Source organism: Papaver somniferum, unplaced genomic scaffold (genome assembly GCF_003573695.1).
Source record: "Papaver somniferum cultivar HN1 unplaced genomic scaffold, ASM357369v1 unplaced-scaffold_80, whole genome shotgun sequence".
Taxonomy (NCBI): Eukaryota; Viridiplantae; Streptophyta; class Magnoliopsida; order Ranunculales; family Papaveraceae; genus Papaver; species Papaver somniferum.
Genome location: NW_020650971.1, coordinates 1,179,452 through 1,203,766, shown reverse-complemented (window position 1 = coordinate 1,203,766; position 24,315 = coordinate 1,179,452). Strand labels below are relative to the sequence as shown.

Genomic DNA, 24,315 nt, shown 5'->3' with positions numbered 1-24,315 from the left:
AAAACCAAATTTTTCCCAACAAAACCAAATTTTTCCAAAAAGTCCAACCCTTAAAAACCAAATTTTAGAGCTTTGAGCCCAATCATGTCTAGATCTTTTTCTACAGTTGGGGAATACAAAATCCCTTAGAGAACTTGCGTGTGGACAAACTTCACGTTATGAACCTCCCACCATGATGTCAATAGTTCATAGGAATTATTATGGACATTTTCAAAGTCCCGAGCCTCAATACATGAACCCTAATGACTATTCACACATGCATCATTCGCCACAACGTGAAAATGAACATTTTGCTAGTGCCTCACTCACAATCATCACTGATCGATCAATTAGAAGCTCGAATCGCAGCTTTAGAAATGCAATCACATGAGGAATCTGTCACATCTAATTTTCTTAGGCAACCTAAAATCTATGCATGTCCTGCATGTGGTAGTTTAGACCACCCTGTTGAGAATTGTCATATTTTGCATAATTTTAGGCAATCTAGAGAAAATCCAAGGTATGAAATGCCCATAAATTGTGAGAATGGTAGTCATTGGGACCATAATCAATCCTTTGAGGGTTGCGATCAATTTTTAAACCCTAATGACCATGCACACATGTACCAATCACCACAATTTGAACATGAAGAATTTTGTACTCCCATGAATTTAGACTCCACCACAGAAGCTTTCAAACTCAGTGAGCAAAACTTCGATAGATCTACATCACGAATTCAGGCATATTTAGATCAGATTTTGCTTCACCTACAAAAGGAGGAAATTCATGAGGAAATGTATGTTGTCCCTAATGAAGTGTCTAGTCCCATTCATGTAAATGATGTTGAATATGAACCTAATTTAGAGGAACATGAATCGACTAACGACACCACCACTTTTAATGAGGACCAATATGCATGCTACCATGATGATGATTATGATGATTATGATGATGTGTTAGAAGAACATGAAAATATTGTGGAACCTGTTGGTTCAATAACATATGGCTTCTCGCCCTCGACCTTCATGAATGTTGTTTTTTCTAATACTCATTGTAATTCATATGATTTTGATATTGACATGGGATTCGTACAATTATTCTGTGAAGATGAACATGACATAGGAATAGTTGAATCTTCTGTAGACACTAATATGCATGAAAATATATTTGATGTGTCTGATTCTCTACCTAGGTCACATTGTGATATTTCTCCTGATTTGCCAATGCATGAGAATGAATCTGTTAATGATGTTGATGACTCTGATTGTGATCTTGCCAATTTATTTGATGATTGTGAGCATGATGTGACATGTGTAGATGATTAGGAGATTTTGATTTGATTAATAATGACGCACCTATTCTCCTACATGAGTCCAACCTGTTGGCCTTCCACCCAACCTAGATTTGGTTTGTACCAATATTGTAAAATCCAATTTTTGAGAGTCCCAACCTAGGTTTGGAACTGTGTGCTTCCCAAGTCCTCTTGGACTATTTTGCTTCTAAGTATAATACATCTGAGGAACCACAGTTGGAATTAGCATGTTTGCCCGTCCCTAGCACAGTTCATTTCGAGCTAGACCTTTTGCATGATGAACCCCCGAAACTGCGCGATTTTGTTTTCAAAATATCTTCTGTAAAATCCAGGTTTGGGGGTAGCTCATTTTGTTTCACAGTTTCACTTGCGTTTCTTTCCTGTTATTATGTGTGAAGCTGTTGAAATGTCTACACTTTGTCTTTTGGGTTGATCCTCAACTCTTTAGATTGTTAGTGTATGGTGAATTTTTTGTATATAATCCAGTAGATAAAATTTTAAAAACCCTTTTGTTCCTTTTGTATATATTTTGCTAATCCAATATGATCTCGGCTGAAATATGTTGGATTTTTGCCTTGAATAACGGAGTTTTAATTCTGCTTTCGCCGAAATCGGGTATTCTCTCTCCTTTTACTCTACTCAGCATGTCCCTTTCCATATGTTGCATTTTAATTCTTTCCATATTTTGAAACATTGAGGACAATGTTTAGTTTAGGTTTGGGGGTATAGAGTAGATACCATGATAATATGCTATAATTGAAAACGAACTCCTTCTTCTTTTTGAAAAAATTGAAAAATTCCAAAAAAAAAAAATTCAAAAAAAAATTCAAAAAAATTAAAAAAATGAAAAAATCATAAAAATGGAGCTCATTTACCTTGAAATGTTGACTCTTGTGCAAATATGTATTTTTATTAGGAGTCTTAGTCTAGATATTTAGGCACCCTGATTCTAGCACAATTCACATAGTGATAAGAAATTTGCACGCGCACGATCTACCAATACATGTATGGCCTCGATCTTCAAGGTGTTGGATAGGAAGTTACGATTGCCAATCACTTTAGAATACTGAACGAAACTTGACTAGCTTGTTCTTTGGTTGGTTGGGATAGAAGGTGGAGGTTACATTAAGAAAGACAACCATCGAATTTAACTGGGTGCATCAAAAAGGGCTACCTCTTGCAAAGTGTCATGTAATCTTTTGTTTCTTTTGTTATGTATCAAAAGTGTTTCCTTTAAAAAAAAAAAAAAAAAAAAAAAAAAAAAAAAAAAAAAAAAAAAAAAAAAAAACAAAAAAAAAAAAAAAAAAAATCAGAAAAATACAAAAAAATCAAGTATTTATCAATTCCATCATCTCTTGTTCCAAAAATAAAAAGAGATTGTCAATGTAAATAAGAGTCATGTAAATAGTCATCTTTGTTGTTTTTTGTAATAAGCAAGGAGGGTGTATGCCATTGATGTACAACGCGAGTAATTGTGAAATACCTCCAACTCATTCACAATTCTCGTAAAGTCCGGACAGCTAGCTAGATTTCGACCTCAGTTCTTAGCCTGAGAAACTATCTCTTGGTGATTAGTAGTCATACTTCAGATCTTTCTTTACACATGTGTAGATACACTTTACACTCTTATCACATGTCTTTTGTTATCAGTGCTAGGATTGTGCCTTCGATAGCTAGATTGACATCTCCATTTTGCTGTGAGCTTAAACTGTTTTGCACATGTCACATTTGATGGAATCTGAGCTTATATTTTGTCCTTAGGTTTTGTAGGCACACCTCTGGTAAACCTTCACGAGACTTCAACTCGTCCACTAGGGACACTTAGTGGTTTAAAAGGCTTAGTGCATACGCTAAATGCATTCGAGAGACCAGCGACAGTGGTATAGTTAGGATTTCCTTAGTTTTGTTTTACTTGAGGACAAGTAAAATTCAGGTTTGGGGGTATTTGATGAGTGCTAAAAAGTGCATATTTCTATATATTTTTTTGGCATTTAACTCATCTTTTGTGCATTAATTCTACATTTTATCCCATATTCTGTATTTTCATTGTTTTCAAGAATAAATATTTTTCTTACTTAATTTTGCATTTTTAGGTAATAAATAAGTCTGGATGACTTGCGGAGCAAAAAGAGCAGAAGAGTGGTGAAAAGCCGGAAGAAATTACGCAAGGAAGCCACAAAGAATGATGCGCACAAGACCAAAAAGACTAGAATGGGCTCAAGAAGGAAGAATTGTGCTTAAAGAAGATATGGGCTTGGCATACCCAAGGCCCGAAACCCTTACCCAAACCCATTTTCTATATCCATACCCGCCTCCATCTTCAGCCGTCAGATTAGATTACATCTGAATCCGATGGTCGCTTCACTATAGTGCATCAAAATCTGAAGTTCTTGTCAAACATCATAGTGCCTAAATTCTAAGCCTTCATATTAGATTGCATTTGAATCCTACGGTCGCTTCTTTGACTATGCATCAAATCTCAATACTTCCGCTTAACACCATAACACCTAACTCCATCTTGGACCGTCAATTTTGATGTATCCCACATCCAACGGTCGCTCCATACCCATCTCCATCGCGTCGTTGGATTAATCCATAATCTTCTCATCCGACGTCTTTCACAAGCAGAACATCGAGATTTGATGATTCCGTCTAACACCCAAGCATCTAATATCTATACACCCAAACCAAACGAACCCTAAGAAAATTCTATCGGGTTTTCTTTCATCTCTTCCTTCTCCTTCCTCTCCATGTCTGCAAACCCATGTCCGCACCAACAGCTCCGCCACCAACTCTCTGCCACCACCACAACCACCACCATCTCTTCTAAAACACCACCAACCCTAATCTCATCATTTTCCCTTCTCTTTAGCCACCTATTTTCCCAATTTCTACACGTTTTCTCTCTAAAACCCTAGCGTGTAAAATTGGTAAACTAGGTCGAAATTGAGAGCAATTGAAGGAATGGGTAGCATCAGGAGAAGAAATAGGAGATTGGGTCGATGCACTTGAGAGTTTTCAGAGATTAGGTAAACCTAATTTCAATCTTTATGAAACCCTAATTTTATGTTTTTTGGAAAAACTTGTGCATGTATAAATAGATGCTTTGGGATGTTGTAATGGGTATGCTGGGTTAGCCAGCTTCACTTCTTTAGAGAACTGGACTAGCCAGTTTCTCAAATGTTTCATATGTTGCTCTGTCATGTGTTAGCCTCTTTTGAATTCCAATGTTAGTTATGTTCTAATTTACTCTACTAGGGTGTAGATGAAACCCTGAGTCTCAGCTATGTTATTCATGTGAATTGTATTACTCTTGAATGTTTAAAATTGTTAGGATAGTTTCACTTTCAGTGCATCAATGCTTTACTCTCACATTGTATGTCAGGCATCCAGTGTAGTTAGGATAAAACTGTGTTGATAGTGCTGCAGCTCATGCCTTAGAGACTGTGATGAATCCTTTGACTAGTTGTACTTAAATAGACAATTAGTGCTTTGGGTTGATATTTTAGCTGCAATTGAGACATCCATTGGTGAAACACCTTAGGTAAGTGGTAGAATTGACACATCTCCCTTATCTGTTACAAGGACAAGAGTAGTATGATTAGCTGAATATATATAGTGTGAGTTAGTGGTGGATTTGACATTCCTAGTATCTCTATTCTCAGTGTTAACATCTCTGTAATTGCATCTTTATTTTACTGTTGTAATCTCTGCCAACGTCTTTGTCGTATCGACACAAACCCCCCCTTTTGGTTACTCTCAATTTGAATCAGTAGTAGTTAAATTGTAGCTTCAATACACACCCAAGTCCTTGTGGTTCGACCCTGCTTGCCCTGTTCTATACACTAGACCCTGTGCACTTGCAGGTATAGTTTGTGACTCTTTTAGAGAGCCACCAGGGAGTGAATATGATATTTTTGTTATCTCATCACAAAGAAGAGAGACACTTTATACTTTTGGAGAGGTTAAGGCAAAGTTACTTTCTCATGAACAGTTCTTAGCAGAAAGACAATATCAAAGTGCAAATTTATATGATGATAATCCAGCAGCCTTTTATACAAGGAATGGTTCTAATGCTTATAATACTAACAGAAGTCATGGTGGCAATAATAGAAATAATGGTAATAATGGTAGTGGCACTAGTGGAAATCAACAATTTCGCGACTGACAAAGCAAGTCATTTAACTCGTATCTATGACTTGCTTTGTCGGTCGAAGAAAGGGTCAATGTTTGAGCGTCTTTTTCAACTATGACGTGTCTCTGGGGGTCGTTGAAAATCTTATATCAACGACTGATTTTAACGTCAAAACTTTATGACTGTCTTCAATCAGTCATAGATATAAATCCTAATATAAAAAAAAATAGATTCAGATTGGCTGTCTGGCCTGACTGAATGTGACCAAATCTGAAATCAAACAGAAATGAAACCCAAATGAGAATCAAATGAAAACCAATTTCAAATGAGAATCAAATAAAATTCAAATTAGTATTCAAATGAGAATCAAATTAGTATTCAAGTGAGAATCAAATGAAAACCAAATTCAAATCAAATAAAAATGAGAATCAAATTAAATTTGCACACAAATAATCATTCAATTTAACATTCATTGATTCATTGGTTTCAAATTAGACAAAGAATTAAAATCTGTATTTCTGACCAGTGTAATCTGTAGTTCTAGAATTCGATTACAAAACGATGAACTAAAAAACTATTGATTAAACAGCAAAATTATAAACTCTGATGATGATGAAAACTTATTCCTACTTCATAATGGTGTACCTGCACAGAAAAATCCATCATCTGATTATTGTGGGGAGGTCATAGTACTCAAGAGAATGCTTATAAAAAAAACAACAGAAACACAAGAAAGGCGATGTATCAATATCATAAAGATCTACTTATAGATTGGTATTATAAAGATAAAACACCTTAGGATTCATAACCTCCATTGTATCTGTACATATTGCAGCATGCCACTGGTTTGGATCCACATGTTGCTGAACCATCCACCTGATGAATCCTAAATTTAGGCATATTAGTTTGTTACCATGCGCACAACACTTAAATAGAGCAATATTTAAGAAGAAGGGACATAACTTATCTTTCACTATCATCCCTAAGCTAAAACTGCATTTTACGTGACATGTATAGTGGTTTAGGGCATCGGAAATTACTACCTGCTATTAGAAAAGAGTTAGACGGTCCCTTATGGTTTGAGTGATCAGGGAATGGGAAACCCCAATGGAGAACTGAAGAAGAATATCAGTTTCACGATAGACATATGGTTTAACGGAGCAGATTGCAAGGATAAGATATAGTTGAGAAAGCAGAGATGTAGAAACTACACAGAAGTATGAATTAGTCAGACTGGTACCTATGTTCGAATTGTTCTTCTACCTTGATGAGGACATATATTCAAGTACTTATCGAAAATCGCTCGGGCATCTTTCCCCTTTAAAAATAGTAGAATTACCATTTATCAGTATTTAGTACATTAACGACATGATAATCTATTCAACTGATGGCACAAGAGCCTCTTAACATATCTATATGTTGAGCATTTGGGATTTTCATTTGGTTTAACATCCTTCAGGGTAAGAAGTAAGTGTCGTGAGATAATTGATTCTGTAAACCCACTTCTAGCATGCACCAACCAGTTTCATCGTCATACATATGGTAGGAAAACTTAAATGGTCTTATACGGTGAAAGAGTTACAAGGATAAGAAAACCATTGTCTTATGGCAAGTTTAAGTACCTTTAAGTTACATATTCTTCGATGCAATCTTCTAAACCAGCAAGATCACCAAAAGCAATTAAGAAGTGTCCGTGGAACCAAATTGCACTCAGTCAGCATAAAATATAATTAGATCAAGATTTCCTCTTTTCAGTGATATAATATGCAAAAACAGTAAAAGAAGCACGACTATTTTTAGTTTACCCACCATCTCAGTTAAATTTTAATAAGCACAACAAATACACAAATAGTACCTGAATGTAGGTATGGTCAGCTCTGATGAGCTAAGCACAACGCCGTGCTCAGAAGTTCCAAGCTTATGACTATATCCACATTGGGGAAGTAATTGAGGGTTAATACATGAACAGTTGTGGCTTAACAACTACACAAACATAAGAACAAGTACCTTAAAAGGGCAATCTTTAAAAACAAAATTGATATTTGGCGCGTATCGTACTTTATACCCCCAATATGACCCTTCTTCTCTGGGAGTGGAAGATGGCACAACCTTGCAAAAATAATCTAGGAGGATAAAAAGAAGAAGTTTTACAAAAAAGTGCCTTAATATAGAGTGGCCTAAAACAACTTACAGAAACTTTGGATCCAAAAAGATAAATCACAATACACAATTTGTGAGTCACAAGTTCAAATTAACATATTAAGCTGAAGCAAGTGATGCTAACAAACATATCAAGTATGGACTAAATTTGCAATATGAAAAATGAATGAGAAGAACTAAGTACTGTCGGACACATCAGAATTGTCCCATGCCGACTAATCACACTCGTCCATAAAATAAGTGAAAAGCAACTCTAAATAGGCACCATCCATCAAAAAGAAACATCAAGAGTTTACATGTTTCCAGTCAGCGATCAATTCTCATTGCTACGGTCACACGAATTCCAGGATCAAGATTCTGGTCAACGACAATATTCTGCACAATTTGGAAAATCAACAATCAGCTGGAAACCAATCATACTTCGTAAAAAAGTATCTTATGTGGTTTCATGCTCATAACAGATGCAGTTGATTTAGAACACCAAGAATAAATCTCATTTAAGAAAGATTGAAAGTATCAATAACAGGGAGATTTTATTGTCCACATTCTGCAATTCTTTCTTTTGGATTTCATGATAAAAGAGAAAATGTCATCGTCAGGGAAAAAAAGATGCATTAGGATGCAACATTGGCATATAAATTCAATAAAAATGACAATAACTCTTATCTAAAACTATTTCAAGAGGCGATTGAGAACCATACCTTCATTAAACCAGCATCGACTTGTGTACCGGTGTTATCCGGACCTCTTTCTTTCTGTGTAACACCTGCAGAGGCATTACAAGGTCAACTATTAATTCCATACGTGAGAATGTTTTCAGTTTTCACAATGAAAATAAAAACATACAAAACTAACTTTCCCGATATGGACCCATTCATGCTTACGCAAATGATGAGGATCATCAAGGGGCGGTAACAAACCCTACGAAAAAATGCAAGCAGATTTTGTAAATTCAGATCATAAGCAATTACACAAATTTATACATGTATACTACATGCATTATAGCAATTTTTTGAAGGAAGAAAACATACCACAGATCTAAAGCTTATATGCATCTGCAAAAGCGCATGTCTTAGATACCTTGGTGTCTCTAAATACTTTAGTATTCTTATAAGAAACTGCGTACCGCTCTCATTACCATTGTCATCTTCTTTTATTTCTAATCTCAAATCATAATCTGAACCATTATTATTTTCAAATATCACCACCTGTTTACACAAAACAAAATCCTTCTCATAAGCAAAATTTACTTAACTCTTCTGTCTCTGAGTTTCTTAATAAACCCACAATTCCTATTTCCTTGAACCTTCAAACTAATCATTTTTTTTATCAAAAAAATGAAGCCATATGATCAACTCTATTTATTTTCCCTCGAAGACGAATCCCTGACTGTAACAATAAACGAACCCACATACGGTACAATCTTTAAATAATCTTTGGTTTTTTCTGATAAATTTAGAGATTTAAGAACTACAAAAAAAAACAAGAAAAAATTAACAATAAGAAATATAACGAAAACCTAATTAGAATATAGCACTAACCTCATTGACTCTGAAAATTATAGCTACACGAGCTATTTGACCAGGTGAATGCAAACACTTCAGGATGTAACCATCATGTGCTTGTAGTTTATGAAGCGGCTCAAAATTTGTCATAGTCTGCATCATAATACAAATGCTTAAGATTAATGAAAAAAAGGCTCAGACTCTTATCAAAACAGGTTATGCCTTTTTTTAATAAAATTAAGAACATATATTGTTACAGAACTGATACGAAACCTGAGTCCCACGCTGCAAGCGCCAAACATAGCAAGTTTTATTATTGTTTGCAGCAACAACTAAGCTTCCATCCCACATTACTGTGAGAGATCGTACGGACGTATCCACCTCTGGCACCTGAATTACACTGTAAACTTGATAAAAGGTTCTAATGTCTACAATTACTTCTGATCATAAGGTAACAGAACTGTTACTAGAAACCAAAAATGTTCAACATAGCAATAAAATATCCAGTATATACCAACTCACAACTGCATGAATTTGCTGTCAAATCCCAAACACGAATATTTTCATTTCTACCAATGATGCATTTCCAACAATTACAAACTAAGGCTTAACACAATCAATTACAAAATCAATTTGAGCATCACCCCCAGAATTGACCACATAGTATAACTCCATTTGAGCAAAAATTCCAAAGTTTAACTACAAAAATCACATGCATGAGTCATTCACTCATGCTAACACAACATAAAGTCACTCATTTTGAAACCCCACATTAAAATCCTCTTCAAACACTAATAATTCTTTATCAAAATCAAATCAAATCAAATCCTCTAATTCGGTCAAAAATGTACATCAAAAAATCGAAAAAAAACAAAAACACTAACCAGAAAAACCCCTCAAATCAACCCTGATTTACTAGCCAAAATAACCCAAAATTAACAAAAATGGTAATAGAGATATAGATAGAAGGAGAAGAAATATCCTCACCAGGATTGCAGTGCGTGAAAAATTCTTCCACACTTACAACCACAAAAAACACAAAAAGAATCGAATTAGAACCAAAACTCATAAACCCTAAAATTAAAAAAAAAAATCAAAATTAATAAAAAAAATTGAAGATAAGATGAATACTAAGCAAAAGTAAGAGCTTTAATCTTTAATCAGGGGATTCAAAGTCATCAACCTCCATAATCTCATCATCTGCAGCAGGAACTGGTCTTCGATCTCCATTTTTGAAAATCGACAAAGACCCTTTCGAATCTGATTTAGCAAGAGAAAACTGTTTCAAATCAAGAACAAATAACATAAAACATTCTAATTCATCCAAACAATCGAGCTCTAAAAATTGTAAAATCAAAACCCTAACCCCCAAATTAAAATACAAGAGAAAACCCAAATAAAAAAATTACCCTGTATCATATTCTTTGCGAATCTCTAGTCAACAACAACACTGTGAGATTCACTGGTCTAAGATTGTTCAGATTCAACCCCATGTATTCTTCTACTTCCTGATTAACCACCTTCACTTCTATTTCTAGTAACATAGAAAATCAAATTCTGGTATTCTAGTAGACATGATTACCAAACCCTAAGAGAGATGAGTCAGAGAAGGATTTGAAGTGCGGTTGTGAGAGGGTGAAAGAGAACTGAGTTTCGTTCTCTTTTTATAGGAAAGATATAAGAAATTGAAAGAGATACGCACGAGATGGTCAAAAGAAAAAATAGGGTCCGATTAATCTAGTCGTTCACTACGGTTTGGCTAATCGTGGCCATCAAAAGGGTGGGGCCCAGGGAAATCCTACCTATAGGATAAACTAGAATCCTCGGTCACAGTGTGGGTCAAAGCACGAGGAACAAAATAATAATAAAAAATCTTATACAACGACCGTTTTTAACACTCCTAGATGTGCTCCGCATTTTTATTAAATCTAAGACGGAGTTTGACCGGTCCACAGTCAATTGACTATGAATGAGGGTTGTGGGTATGGGTCAATAAAACCCATTTTCCACTAGTGTGGAAATTACAAGAACAGTCAATATCAACATGGTTCTTCTTCTAATAGTTCAGCTGGAAATTTTCAACATGGGTCTAGCTCAAATAATGACAGAAGGCCTTATATGGATTATTCGAAGATGTTTTGTCAAATATGTAAGAAGAATGGACACATTGCAACAAGGTGTTTCTTTCGATATCATCCACCAACTGGCACTTCAAATGGACTAAAAGCAAGCAAATTTTGTTACTTCCGATGCTTCAGTGGATCATTCAGCTCCAGTTAATTATGCTGGTACTTAACAACATGCTTTCACAAGCCTGAATATCAATGATACTGCAGTCGATGATGATCCTTCTCCATCTAGCACAGTGTGGATTTCTGATAGTGGTGCTTCTACTCACATGATTAGAGATAGGAATTTGCTTCATAATACTTCTTTTTATAAGGGCAAGGATCATGTTATGCTTGGCAATGGTAAGACCTTATCTATTTCTCTTACTGGTAGTGCCAATCTTGTTACACCAAAAACCATATTTAGGCTAGATAATATCTTACATGTTCCTGACATGAAACACAACTTTCTCTCAATATCTAGATTTACCAAGGAAAATTCTTGTTATATCACTTTTGACCATTATGGGTATGAGATAAGAAGTTTACATGATCATGCTTTACTTGCATATGGTAAAATGATAAATAACTTGTATCCTATTACTTCTACTGAGCTGCAATTTGCTTTTTCTTCTCTTGTTGCTTCTTCTGGTATATGGCATAACAAATTAGGCCATCCCTCTACAAAGATTGTTCAACAACTCCAAAATGGCAAGAATATCATAGTTAAGTCTGACAATTCTCATTCTCTTTGTCATCCTTGTCAATTAGCATAAAGTAAGAGGCTTCCCTTCCATCTTTCTTCTTCTCATGCTTCATCTCCACTTGCACTAGTTCATTGTGATGAGTGGGTGATGAGTGCCAAATATTGTATATATTTATCCCTTTTTGTTGGCATTTTAACTCATCTTTTATGCATTAATTCTACAGTTTATCCCATATTCTGTATTTTCATTGTTTTCAAGAATAAATATTTTTCTTACTTAATTTTGCATTTTTAGGTAATAAATAAAGTCTGGATGACTTGCGGAGCGGAAAAGAGCAGAAAAGTAGTGAAAAGCCGGGAGAAATCACGCAAGGAAGCCGCGAAGAATGGTGCGCACAACCTCGTTTTCTACACACAAAAACGCCTCCGTTCTCAGCCATCAGATCAGTTCTCAGAAGCATCCGATGGTCGCTCCTTCATCGCGCATCAAAATCTGAAGCTCCTATCACATACCATAGCACCTAAATTCTAAGCCTTCAGATTAGATCACATTTAGATCCTAAGGTCGCTCCTATGCCTGTGCATCAACTCCCGATGATTCCGCCTTACACTACAGCACCTAACTCAATCTAGCACCGTTGACTTCGTTGTGTTCCACATCCAACGGTCGCTATAAACTGCTTCTCTCTTAACTGTCCGATCTACCTACCATCTCCATATCCAGCGGCTCAGCTTCGCAAATATCGAACTCGATGATCCCGCTTCACACAGTAGCAGCCTATACCTATACCCTGACCCGACCCATTCTTCTTCTCTTCCTTCTCCTTCTTCCCCGACAGTTGCAGGGCTCTGCAACTGCAACCCCTCTCTGCCATGTACGCCACCACCATCTCTTCCATCACCACCTCGAGCTTCACCATCATCCAGCTCCCTAGTATTTCCCTTTCTTGTTCCTAGCATCAACCCTAGGTGCTACAGATAAGAAAGAGAAAAGCTAGGGCATCAGTAGACGCAATTGGGAGCTGTGGAGCAGAGGAGGAGCAGAGGGAACATCAACAGGGCATGGGTCGAGCTTAATTCAGAAAATTGGTGAGAGAATTTGATTTTCCCCAAAATTTTAGGGTTTCGAATTAGGGTTTGTATTTTTTGTTGTAAACTATAAATAGGAACTGATGTGTAGAGAGAAAACTGTTCTTGGGCTAGCCAAGTAACCAATTAGGGTTCAAATTCAGTTTTAATCTTAATTTTAATGTTAATTTTCAAGTTCAGTCAATTTCATTTTACTGTTAATGTGTATAGTTGTTGTTTAAATGTGTGATAGTATCCTGTTTAGGTTAATGTTAGTTCACTGTTAATTGCTATGTTAAACTTGTGAATTGTTAATGTTGTCATGTTAGCTCACTGTTGTTGTCACTGTTAGTTTAAATGCTCCTGTTAAGTTTGTAGAGTTTGTTAATGTCCCTGTTGTGTTAACCTTTGATGCATTGTGCTGATTGAGTAGTGGGAAGAATCTAGTGCTCATTTGTGACAATGAGCAATCTAGTTCTCTTCCCACTCTACTAGATATGCCTTAGAATGCCACCACTGTTAGCTTCCCATCTCCACTGCCCTTGGCTAAAACAGCCTTGGTTTGTTCCATTTTCCTCCATCATCCGATGGTCGCTCCTTCATCGCGCATCAAAATCTGAAGCTCCTGCAAAACACCATAGTGCCTAAATTCCAAGCCTTCAGATTAGATCACATTTAGATCCTACGGTCGCTCCTATGCCTGTGCATCAACTCCCGATGATTCCGCCTTACACTACAGCACCTAACTCAATCTAGCACCGTTGACTTCGTTGTGTTCCACATCCAACGGTCGCTATAAACTGCTTCTCTCTTAACTGTCCGATCTACCTACCATCTCCATATCCAGCGGCTCAGCTTCGCAAATATCGAACTCGATGATCCCGCTTCACACAGTAGCAGCCTATACCTATACCCTGACCCGACCCATTCTTCTTCTCTTCCTTCTCCTTCTTCCCCGACAGTTGCAGGGCTCTGCAACTGCAACCCCTCTCTGCCATGTACGCCACCACCATCTCTTCCATCACCACCTCGAGCTTCACCATCATCCAGCTCCCTAGTATTTCCCTTTCTTGTTCCTAGCATCAACCCTAGGTGCTACAGATAAGAAAGAGAAAAGCTAGGGCATCAGTAGACGCAATTGGGAGCTGTGGAGCAGAGGAGGAGCAGAGGGAACATCAACAGGGCATGGGTCGAGCTTAATTCAGAAAATTGGTGAGAGAATTTGATTTTCCCCAAAATTTTAGGGTTTCGAATTAGGGTTTGTATTTTTTGTTGTAAACTATAAATAGGAACTGATGTGTAGAGAGAAAACTGTTCTTGGGCTAGCCAAGTAACCAATTAGGGTTCAAATTCAGTTTTAATCTTAATTTTAATGTTAATTTTCAAGTTCAGTCAATTTCATTTTACTGTTAATGTGTATAGTTGTTGTTTAAATGTGTGATAGTATCCTGTTTAGGTTAATGTTAGTTCACTGTTAATTGCTATGTTAAACTTGTGAATTGTTAATGTTGTCATGTTAGCTCACTGTTGTTGTCACTGTTAGTTTAAATGCTCCTGTTAAGTTTGTAGAGTTTGTTAATGTCCCTGTTGTGTTAACCTTTGATGCATTGTGCTGATTGAGTAGTGGGAAGAATCTAGTGCTCATTTGTGACAATGAGCAATCTAGTTCTCTTCCCACTCTACTAGATATGCCTTAGAATGCCACCACTGTTAGCTTCCCATCTCCACTGCCCTTGGCTAAAACAGCCTTGGTTTGTTCCATTTTCCTCCATTGTTTCCTTGTTACTTTAGTTTTCCTCCACTGTCATTGATGTTCTTTGTTTTGTTTTCTTTGCTAATTTGTTAGTCTACTTTACTTCATTGTCTTTGCTTCTTCCATTTTATTGCATGGTCTTTGCTCCTGCCACTACTTGCATTGTTCAGTTTCTGCTGCTACTCCTTTCCTGTTAACTGTTTTGGCCTTGTGCTGTTGTGCACTGCTTGTGCAGCTGCTACATTGCCTTCTCTTCCCACTTGCTTCACCTTCACTGCTCACTGTGGTGTCTTAACATCACAGCCTTCACTTGTTTTACCTGTGCTGTTGCTTCCTCTGCAGCTCCTGCTTCTGCTGCAGCACTTGTGCTGCTTGTTTTCTCCTGCTGCAGCATCCAAGCCACTTCTGTTGCTTTCTCTGTTGTGCCTAATTCTTCTACTGCAGTTGCTACTTCACCTGCACTGCTGTACTGCTTTTACTTCTTCTTGGTCTACTGCTGTGTTGCCAAGCCAAGTCCAGCTTCCTGCAGCCAAGCAAAGGCAAAAACCCATTGAGCCCAAAAGCCCAGAGCACAATTTGAGATCATCTGAAGACCAAAGCCAAAGCCCAGTTCATTAAGCCCAAATTCATTACTGAGGTCCATTTCACTAAGGCTTAAAGCCCAGTTTAGATTAAAGTTAAGGCCCAATCCAATTCAACTGTGGGCTTAATCAAAAGCCTGAATTTAAGGCCCAAAGCCAAGTTGCACTTCAAAGACTAACTGAGCCCAAGCTCAGTTCCTTTTATTGAGAACAAACCCAATAGTACATTAAGCCCAACATTTCCAAAGGGCTTCTAAGCCCAAAGCAAATCTAGGAACCCAATTAGCTAAGACACACTTCCGAAACACACCCAATCTCTGTGGATCGACCCGTACTTGCACGAGCTACAACTGACGACCGTGCACTTGCGGTATTACTGTAGGCCCGTTTTCATTGCATCAAATTTACACACCTTTCCGGACCTGCCAAGTTTTTGGCGCCGCTGCCGGGGATTGGTGCTGTGTTTTATCTGTGTTTTTCTTAGCTATTTTGCATTTCATTTCATAGCATTTGCATCTGCATCTGCTTCATTTCATTTGCTATTGGACCTGCTGATTCTGAACCTGTTTTTCCTCTGCTGGGACGCCACCAAGGAAAAGAACCAAAACCCAACTGGGTTTTTGCAACAATATCAGAGCAGCTGGGCTGTGCTAAAAAGGTAAGCCTAAACCCATTCAATTGAGAGAACCCAACCTGTGGGCTTCCAAATTTTTTTTAATTGTGGGCTTGTAATAATTAACCCAATTTTTTGGGCTTTTTATTTTTCTATTTTGGGTTTGTAATAATTTATTTGTGGGCTTGTTTGTTTAATTTGTGGGCTTGTATTTATTTTGTGTGGGCTTGTTTAAATTCTTTCATTGGACTTGTATTTTAGACTCTGGGTTTAAACCCAGCTGAGCTTATAACTGATTGTGGACTTGTAAGTGAACCTCGAAACCAAAGTTTTAAAACAAACGTCGGGCCTTAACCAACTGGGCCAAATCAAACTTTCAAAATTAAAACTTGGATTTTCGTAGGCCGCAGCCTTCATTCCATTAGAGGACCAACAGTGGGCGTGCTCCCAATTCAAAAACCAAATTTTATTTTCTTTTTTTGAAAAAAAAAAAAAAAAAAAATCTTTTTTTCCCATTCAAAAAAACCAAAATTTTCTTTTGTTCCCAATTTTAAACCAAATTTCTTTTATATCCCACCAAAACCAAATTTTTCCCAAAAATCCAAACCCATCAAAAACCAAATTTTTTTAAAACCCATTAAAACCAAATAGTGGGCTTTGTGTCATTTCAAAATGGGCCAACCTCGTGCTCTCCATGAATACATGTATCCATCAATACAAATTCCATTATCATGTATTGTCTTACCTCAAACTAATAACCCTTTTAAAATAAATGCAAACATGATACAAATACTGCCTATATTTCGAGGGTTCGATTCTGAGAACCCCTATACTCATGTAAGAGAGTTTGAACAAATTTGTCGGACTATGCAACCTGATCATTTGTCCGAAGACTCTCTGAAATTGCGTTTGTTTACATTTTCTTTAAAAGAAAGGGCCAAAACATGGTTTTACGGTTTGAGACCACAATCAATCACCACTTGGGAACATCTCACTAATCAATTTTTCCAAAAATTTTTTCCACGCCATAGGACCATCGCTATTCGTCAAAATATCAATTGTTTTGTCCAATTGGATGAGGAAACTGTTTTTCACTATTTTGAACGTTTTAATGATTTGTTGAGTGAATGTCCGCACCATGGAATTGAGAAGTGGAGACTTGTCGTCATCCTCTATGAGGGACTAGACTTTAAATCTCGAACCATGGTTGAATCTATGTGTAATGGTGAATTTATTGATAAATCTGTGGATGATGCATGGAATTTTTTAGCCGAGATTGCAGAAAAAAACCATCAATGGGAATCCGTTAGGGAAACAGGAACAACACCACATGATATGAGTCACCCTCATGAATTAGAGTTTTATTCTTGTAATAGCTCCGACCTTAGGATTGAAAATTATCCTAGATTGCAAAATGCCTATCATGATGATGATGATGATTATGATGTTATGTTAGAAGAACATGTCTATACTGAAAATGTTATGGAACCTTTGGGTTCAAATACATTAGGCTTCTCTGCCCCGACCTTAATGCATGATATTTCTTCTAGTATTCCATGTGATGTTTCCCCTGATGTGCCGATACATGAAAATAAATCTGTTGATGATGTTGATAATTCTGTTTGTAATCTTGCCAATTTGATTGATGATAATGAGCATGATGTGACATGTGTAGATGAGTTAGGAGATTTTGATTTGATCGATAGTGATATGCCTATTCTTCTACCTAAGTCACAATCTGATGGTCTTCCACCCAACCTAGATTTGGTTTGTACCCATATTGTCAAACCAATTTTTCTGAAAATCCCTAATCTAGGATTGGAACTGTGTGCTTCCCAAGTCCTCTTGGACTTTTTTGCTTCAAAATATAACACTTTTAAAGAGCCACAGTTGGAAATTGCATGTTTGCCCATCCCGAAAACAGTCCATTATGAGTTAGACCTTTTGAATCCTGAACCCCTAAAATTGTTAGATTTTGTGCTTAAAAGTAAACCTGTTGAACAATTTAGGTTTAGAAGTAATTCATTCGGTTTTTCACTCTCATTCCCATTTAAGTCCAATTTTAGTGTTTTGAATCTTCCTTTGTCTCTACACTTTTTCTTTTGGGTTGATCCTCAACTCTTTAGATTGTTAGTGTATGGTGAATTTTTTGTATATAATCCAGTAGATAAAATTTTAAAAACCCTTTTGTTCCTTTTGTATATATTTTACTAATCCAATATGATCTCGGCTAAAATATGTTGGATTTTTGCCTTGAATAACGGAGTTTTAATTCTGCTTTCGCCGAAATCGGGTATTCTCTCCCCTTTTACTCTACTCAGCATGTCCCTTTCCATATGTTGCATTTTAATTCTTTCCATATTTTGAAACATTGAGGACAATGTTTAGTTTAGGTTTGGGGGTATAGAGTAGATACCATGATAAAATGCTATAATTGAAAACGAACTCCTTCTTCTTTTTGAAAAAATCGAAAAAATTCAAAAAAAAAAAAATTATTAAAAAAAAAAAAAAAAAAAATGAAAAAATCATAAAAAATGGAGCTCATTTACCTTGAAATGTTGACTCTTGTGCAAATATGTATTTTATTAGGAGTCTTAGTCTAGATATTTAGGCACCCTGATTCTAGCACAATTCACATAGTGATAAGAAATTTGCACGCGCACGATCTACCAATACATGTATGGCCTCGATCTTCAAGGTGTTGGATAGGAAGTTACGATTGCCAATCACTTTAGAATACTGAACGAAACTTGACTAGCTTGTTCTTTGGTTGGTTGGGATAGAAGGTGGAGGTTACATTAAGAAAGACAACCATCGAATTTAACTGGGTGCATCAAAAAGGGCTACCTCTTGCAAAGTGTCATGTAATTTGTTTCTTTTGTTATATCAAAAGTGTTTCCTTCAAAAAAAAAAAAAAAAAAAAAAAAAAAAAAAAAAAAAAAAAAAAAAAAAAAAAAAAAAAAAAAAAAAAAAAAAAAAAAAAAAAAAAATCAGAAAAATAAAAAAAAAAAATCAAGTATTTATCAATTCCATCATCTCTTGTTCCAAAAATAAAAAGAGATTGTCAATGTAAATAAGAGTCATGTAAATAGTCATCTTTTGTTGTTTCTTTGTAATAAGCAAGGAGGGTGTATGCCATTGATGTACAACGCGAGTAATTGTGAAATACCTCCAACTCATTCACAATTCTCGTAAAGTCCGGACAGCTAGCTAGATTTCGACCTCAGTTCTTAGCCTGAGAAACTATCTCTTGGTGATTAGTAGTCATAACTTCAGATCTTTCTTTACACATGTGTAGATACACTTTACACTCTTATCACATGTCTTATTTGTTATCAGTGCTAGGATTGTGCCTTCGATAGCTAGATTGACATCTCCATTTTGCTGTGAGCTTAACTGTTTTGCACATGTCACATTTGATGGAATCTGAGCTTATATTTTGTCCTTAGGTTTTGTAGGCACACCTCTGGTAAACCTTCACGAGACTTCAACTCGTCCACTAGGGACACTTAGTGGTTTAAAAGGCTTAGTGCATACGCTAAATGCATTCGAGAGACCAGCGACAGTGGTATAGTTAGGATTTCCTTAGTTTTGTTTTACTTGAGGACAAGTAAAATTCAGGTTTGGGGGTATTTGATGAGTGCCAAATATTGTATATATTATCCCTTTTTGTTGGCATTTAACTCATCTTTTGTGCATTAATTCTACATTTTATCCCATATTCTGTATTTTCATTGTTTTCAAGAATAAATATTTTTTATTAATTTTGCATTTTTAGGTAATAAATAAAGTCTGGATGATGCGGAGCGGAAAAGAGCAGAAAAGTAGTGAAAAGCCGGGAGAAAGACGCAAGGAAGCGAAGAATGGTGCGCACAACCTCATTTTCTACACACAAAACGCCTCCGTTCTCAGCCATCAGATCAGTTCTCAGAAGCATCCGACGGTCGCTCCTTCATAGAGCATCAAAATCTGAAGTCCTATCTACCATAGCACCTGAAATTCCAAGCCTTCAGATTAGAGTTTGAATCCAACGGTCGCTCCTATGCCTGTGCATCAACTCCCGATGATTCCGCCTTACACTACAGCACCTAACTCAATCTAGCACCGTTGACTTCGTTGTGTTCCACATCCAACGGTCGCTATAAATTGCTTCTCTCTTAACTGTCCGATCTACCTACCATCTCCATATCCAGCGGCTCAGCTTCGCAAATATCGAACTCGATGATCCCGCTTCACACAGTAGCAGCCTATACCTATACCCTGACCCGACCCATTCTTCTTCTCTTCCTTCTCCTTCTTCCCCGACAGTTGCAGGGCTCTGCAACTGCAACCCCTCTCTGCCATGTACGCCACCACCATCTCTTCCATCACCACCTCGAGCTTCACCATCATCCAGCTCCCTAGTATTTCCCTTTCTTGTTCCTAGCATCAACCCTAGGTGCTACAGATAAGAAAGAGAAAAGCTAGGGCATCAGTAGACGCAATTGGGAGCTGTGGAGCAGAGGAGGAGCAGAGGGAACATCAACAGGGCATGGGTCGAGCTTAATTCAGAAAATTGGTGAGAGAATTTGATTTTCCCCAAAATTTTAGGGTTTCGAATTAGGGTTTGTATTTTTTGTTGTAAACTATAAATAGGAACTGATGTGTAGAGAGAAAACTGTTCTTGGGCTAGCCAAGTAACCAATTAGGGTTCAAATTCAGTTTTAATCTTAATTTTAATGTTAATTTTCAAGTTCAGTCAATTTCATTTTACTGTTAATGTGTATAGTTGTTGTTTAAATGTGTGATAGTATCCTGTTTAGGTTAATGTTAGTTCACTGTTAATTGCTATGTTAAACTTGTGAATTGTTAATGTTGTCATGTTAGCTCACTGTTGTTGTCACTGTTAGTTTAAATGCTCCTGTTAAGTTTGTAGAGTTTGTTAATGTCCCTGTTGTGTTAACCTTTGATGCATTGTGCTGATTGAGTAGTGGGAAGAATCTAGTGCTCATTTGTGACAATGAGCAATCTAGTTCTCTTCCCACTCTACTAGATATGCCTTAGAATGCCACCACTGTTAGCTTCCCATCTCCACTGCCCTTGGCTAAAACAGCCTTGGTTTGTTCCATTTTCCTCCATTGTTTCCTTGTTACTTTAGTTTCCTCCACTGTCATTGATGTTCTTTGTTTTGTTTTCTTTGCTAATTTGTTAGTCTACTTTACTTCATTGTCTTTGCTTCTTCCATTTTATTGCAGGTCTTTGCTCCTGCCACTACTTGCATTGTTCAGTTTCTGCTGCTACTCCTTCCTGTTAACTGTTTTGGCCTTGTGCTGTTGTGCACTGCTTGTGCAGCTGCTACATTGCCTTCTCTTCCCACTTGCTTCACCTTCACTGCTCACTGTGGTGTCTTAACATCACAGCCTTCACTTGTTTTACCTGTGCTGTTGCTTCCTCTGCAGCTCCTGCTTCTGCTGCAGCACTTGTGCTGCTTGTTTTCTCCTGCTGCAGCATCCAAGCCACTTCTGTTGCTTTCTCTGTTGTGCCTAATTCTTCTACTGCAGTTGCTACTTCACCTGCACTGCTGTACTGCTTTTACTTCTTCTTGGTCTACTGCTGTGTTGCCAAGCCAAGTCCAGCTTCCTGCAGCCAAGCAAAGGCAAAAACCCATTGAGCCCAAAAGCCCAGAGCACAATTTGAGATCATCTGAAGACCAAAGCCAAAGCCCAGTTCACTAAGCCCAAATTTATTACTGAGGCCCATTTCACTAAGGCTTAAAGCCCAGTTTAGGTTAAAGTTAAGGCCCAATCTAATTCAACTGTGGGCTTAATCAAAAGCCTGAATTTAAGGCCCAAAGCCCATTTGCACTTTCAAAGACTAACTGAGCCCAAGCTCAGTTCCTTTTATTGAGAACAAACCCAATAGTACATTAAGCCCAACATTTCCAAAAGGCTTCTAAGCCCAAAGCAAAACTAGGAACCCAATTAGCTAAAACACTTCCGAAACACACCCGATCTCTGTGGATCGACCCGTACTTGCACGAGCTACAACTGACAACCGTGCACTTGCGGTATTACTGTAGGCCCGTTTTCATTGCTTCATTTTATACACATCTCCGGGCCCACCAGTGGGGTCCTTCTCTTGTTCCTTCCATAGCAGGACATATATATTACATTTTGTTTATTGATGATTTTAGCAGATTTCATTGGATTTATCCAATGCAAGTAAAAACTGAAGCTTTACAATGTTTTCAGCATTTTAAGAATTTAACTGAAAATTTATTTCATACAAAAATTCTTGCTTTTCAAACAGATGGTGCTAGTGAACTAGTGAAAGGTGTTTTTAAAACTTTTTTAGAAAATTATGGTATTCTTCTAAGAATTTCTTGTCCTAATACACCACAACAAAACGGCCTTGCTGAACGAAAGCATAGGAACATTGTTGAAATGGGCAATACTTTGTTGTTTAATGCTTTTTGTCCAAAGGAGTACCGGTATGATGCTTTTCTAGCAGCTACTTATCTTATTAATAGAAGTCCTACTCTTATTCTTCATGATAAGTCTCCTTTTCAAGTTCTTTATAATGAGCTGCCGTATAATTCCTTTTTACGTGTTTTTGGATGCATAAGGACACTCTAGAATTTACAAACTATCTCCCAAATCTGTTATATGTATTTTTGTTGGCTATAGTACCTTACATAAGGGATACAAGTGTTTTAATCCTGTAACTAAGAAGCTTTATATATCTCGACATGTGATTTTCTCTGAAAATGAGTTTTATTTTTCTGCTCCATCCTCTCTTTCTCCTGTTTTACAAGATATTTTATTTGTTTCTACTCCTTCTCCCGCTTCTTCTACTATTGTCACTAGATCTAAAAAGGGAATTACTAAGCCAAAATCTTACTGGTCATTCTATTCCTTCTGATCTAACTTATATTACTCATACTCCTACTAAGCCTAAAAATTTCAAAGTGGAAATGAAAGATCCAAAATGACTTGTTTCTATGACAAAAGAGAATACTACACTATAGAATAATGGAACTTGGGAGTTAGTTGATCCTGAGCCTCATACGAACATACTAGGTAGTAAATGGGTATATAGAGTTAAACTGAAGTCAGATGTCACTGTTGATAAACTAAAATCAAGATTAGTTGCTCAAGGATATAATCAACAAGATGGTATTGACTATGGGGAGACCTTTAGTCCTGTAGTTAAGTCTACTACAATTAGAGTTGTTCTTTGCTTAGTTGTTACTAGAAATTGGCCTATAAGGCAATTGGATGTTTCAAATGCATTTTTGCATGGTAACTTAACAGAAAATGTCTACATGAAGCAGCCACCAGGTTTTGTCAGTTCATAGTTTCCAAATAAAGTTTGTCATCTTAAGAAAAGTTTATATGGATTGAAACAAGCACCAAGATCTTGGTCTCAAAATTTCATCTCAGCATTACTTTCTTATGGTTTTGTTAGAACAATTTCATATTTATCCATGTTTGTCTTTAATGCTGGTTCAGACATGCTGATACTTTTGTTGTATGTAGATGACATTATACTTACTGGTTCTTCTACTTCTTTGCTTAATCATCTTGTGCAATATTTAAGTTCTTTGTTTGCAATGAAGCAGTTGGGTGGTTTGCATTACTTCTTAGGTATAGAATCTACAAGAACAGACAATGAAATTTTATTGACACAGAAAAAGTATACTCTTGAGTTATTAGTTAAAGCAGGCATGACAGAGTGTAATTCTTGCATTATACTCCAGTAGCTAGGGGTCCTAGAGTTTCAGTTCATGAAGGTCAATTATTATCAGATGCTACATCTTACAGAATTTTGGTTGGCATGTCACAGTACTTATGCTTAACTAGACCTGATATTTGCTTCAGGGTCAATTATGTAAGCTAATTTATGCATGAACCTACATATGTTCATCTGTTGTTGGTCAAGAGAATTCTTAGGTACTTAAAAGGCACTACTGGATATGGTATTACCTTGAGAAAGGGTGATATTGACAGATTAACAGCTTATACAGATTCAGATTGGGGAAGTTGTCCTGAAACTGCAAGATCACCTTGTGGTTATGCTGTCTTTCTTGGTAATTCTTTAGTTTCTTGGTCCAGTAAAAAGCAACCTACAGTTACAAGATCAACAACAAAAGCAGAATACAAATGTTTATCTATAACTACAGCTGAATTGGAGTGGATTTTTTCTTTGCTTTCTGAGTTACATATTCCTGTTAAATTACCAATAACACTCTACTGTGACAATACAATTGTTATTTACTTATATTCTAATCATGTTTCTCATTACATGACAAAGTACATAAAAATTCAGTATCATGTGGTTAGAGAGCTGATTCATACTGGGTTTCTCAGTGTTCAGCACATATCTTCAAAAAGTAAGCTAGCAGACCTTTTTACTG

At 36.8% G+C, this 24,315-nt stretch overlaps 1 protein-coding gene across 4 annotated transcripts; it reads right to left on the bottom strand.

Moving 5' to 3' along the window:
• Positions 1-7,623: 7,623 nt before the first annotated feature.
• On the bottom strand, positions 7,624-10,741 carry LOC113345063 (putative methyltransferase C9orf114 homolog). 4 transcript variants are annotated; one of them, XM_026588926.1, is made up of 8 exons: positions 10,501-10,741; positions 10,275-10,351; positions 9,365-9,481; positions 9,128-9,244; positions 8,618-8,794; positions 8,433-8,507; positions 8,288-8,352; positions 7,624-7,961 (listed from the first exon to the last, which is right to left on the bottom strand). In XM_026588926.1, the coding sequence occupies exons 1-7, from the start codon at positions 10,508-10,510 to the stop codon at positions 8,293-8,295; spliced, it is 633 nt and encodes a 210-aa protein (XP_026444711.1). In that variant the 5' UTR covers positions 10,511-10,741; the 3' UTR covers positions 7,624-7,961; positions 8,288-8,292. The 4 variants fall into 4 exon arrangements, with proteins under 4 accessions (XP_026444711.1, XP_026444712.1, XP_026444710.1 ...); XM_026588927.1 differs by having other exon boundaries at positions 8,442-8,507; XM_026588925.1 differs by having other exon boundaries at positions 8,471-8,507.
• Positions 10,742-24,315: the final 13,574 nt, after the last annotated feature.

Bases quoted from the DNA above. Each gene is read 5' to 3' on its own strand.
- LOC113345063 (XM_026588925.1), bottom strand. The intron at 9,482-10,274 runs GTTGATGACTTT...AGTGTAATTCAG, and splicing joins CAGATGATGAGATTATGGAG to GTGCCAGAGGTGGATACGTC. The intron at 7,962-8,287 runs GTATGGTTCTCA...CAAATTGTGCAG, and splicing joins TCGATGCTGGTTTAATGAAG to AATATTGTCGTTGACCAGAA.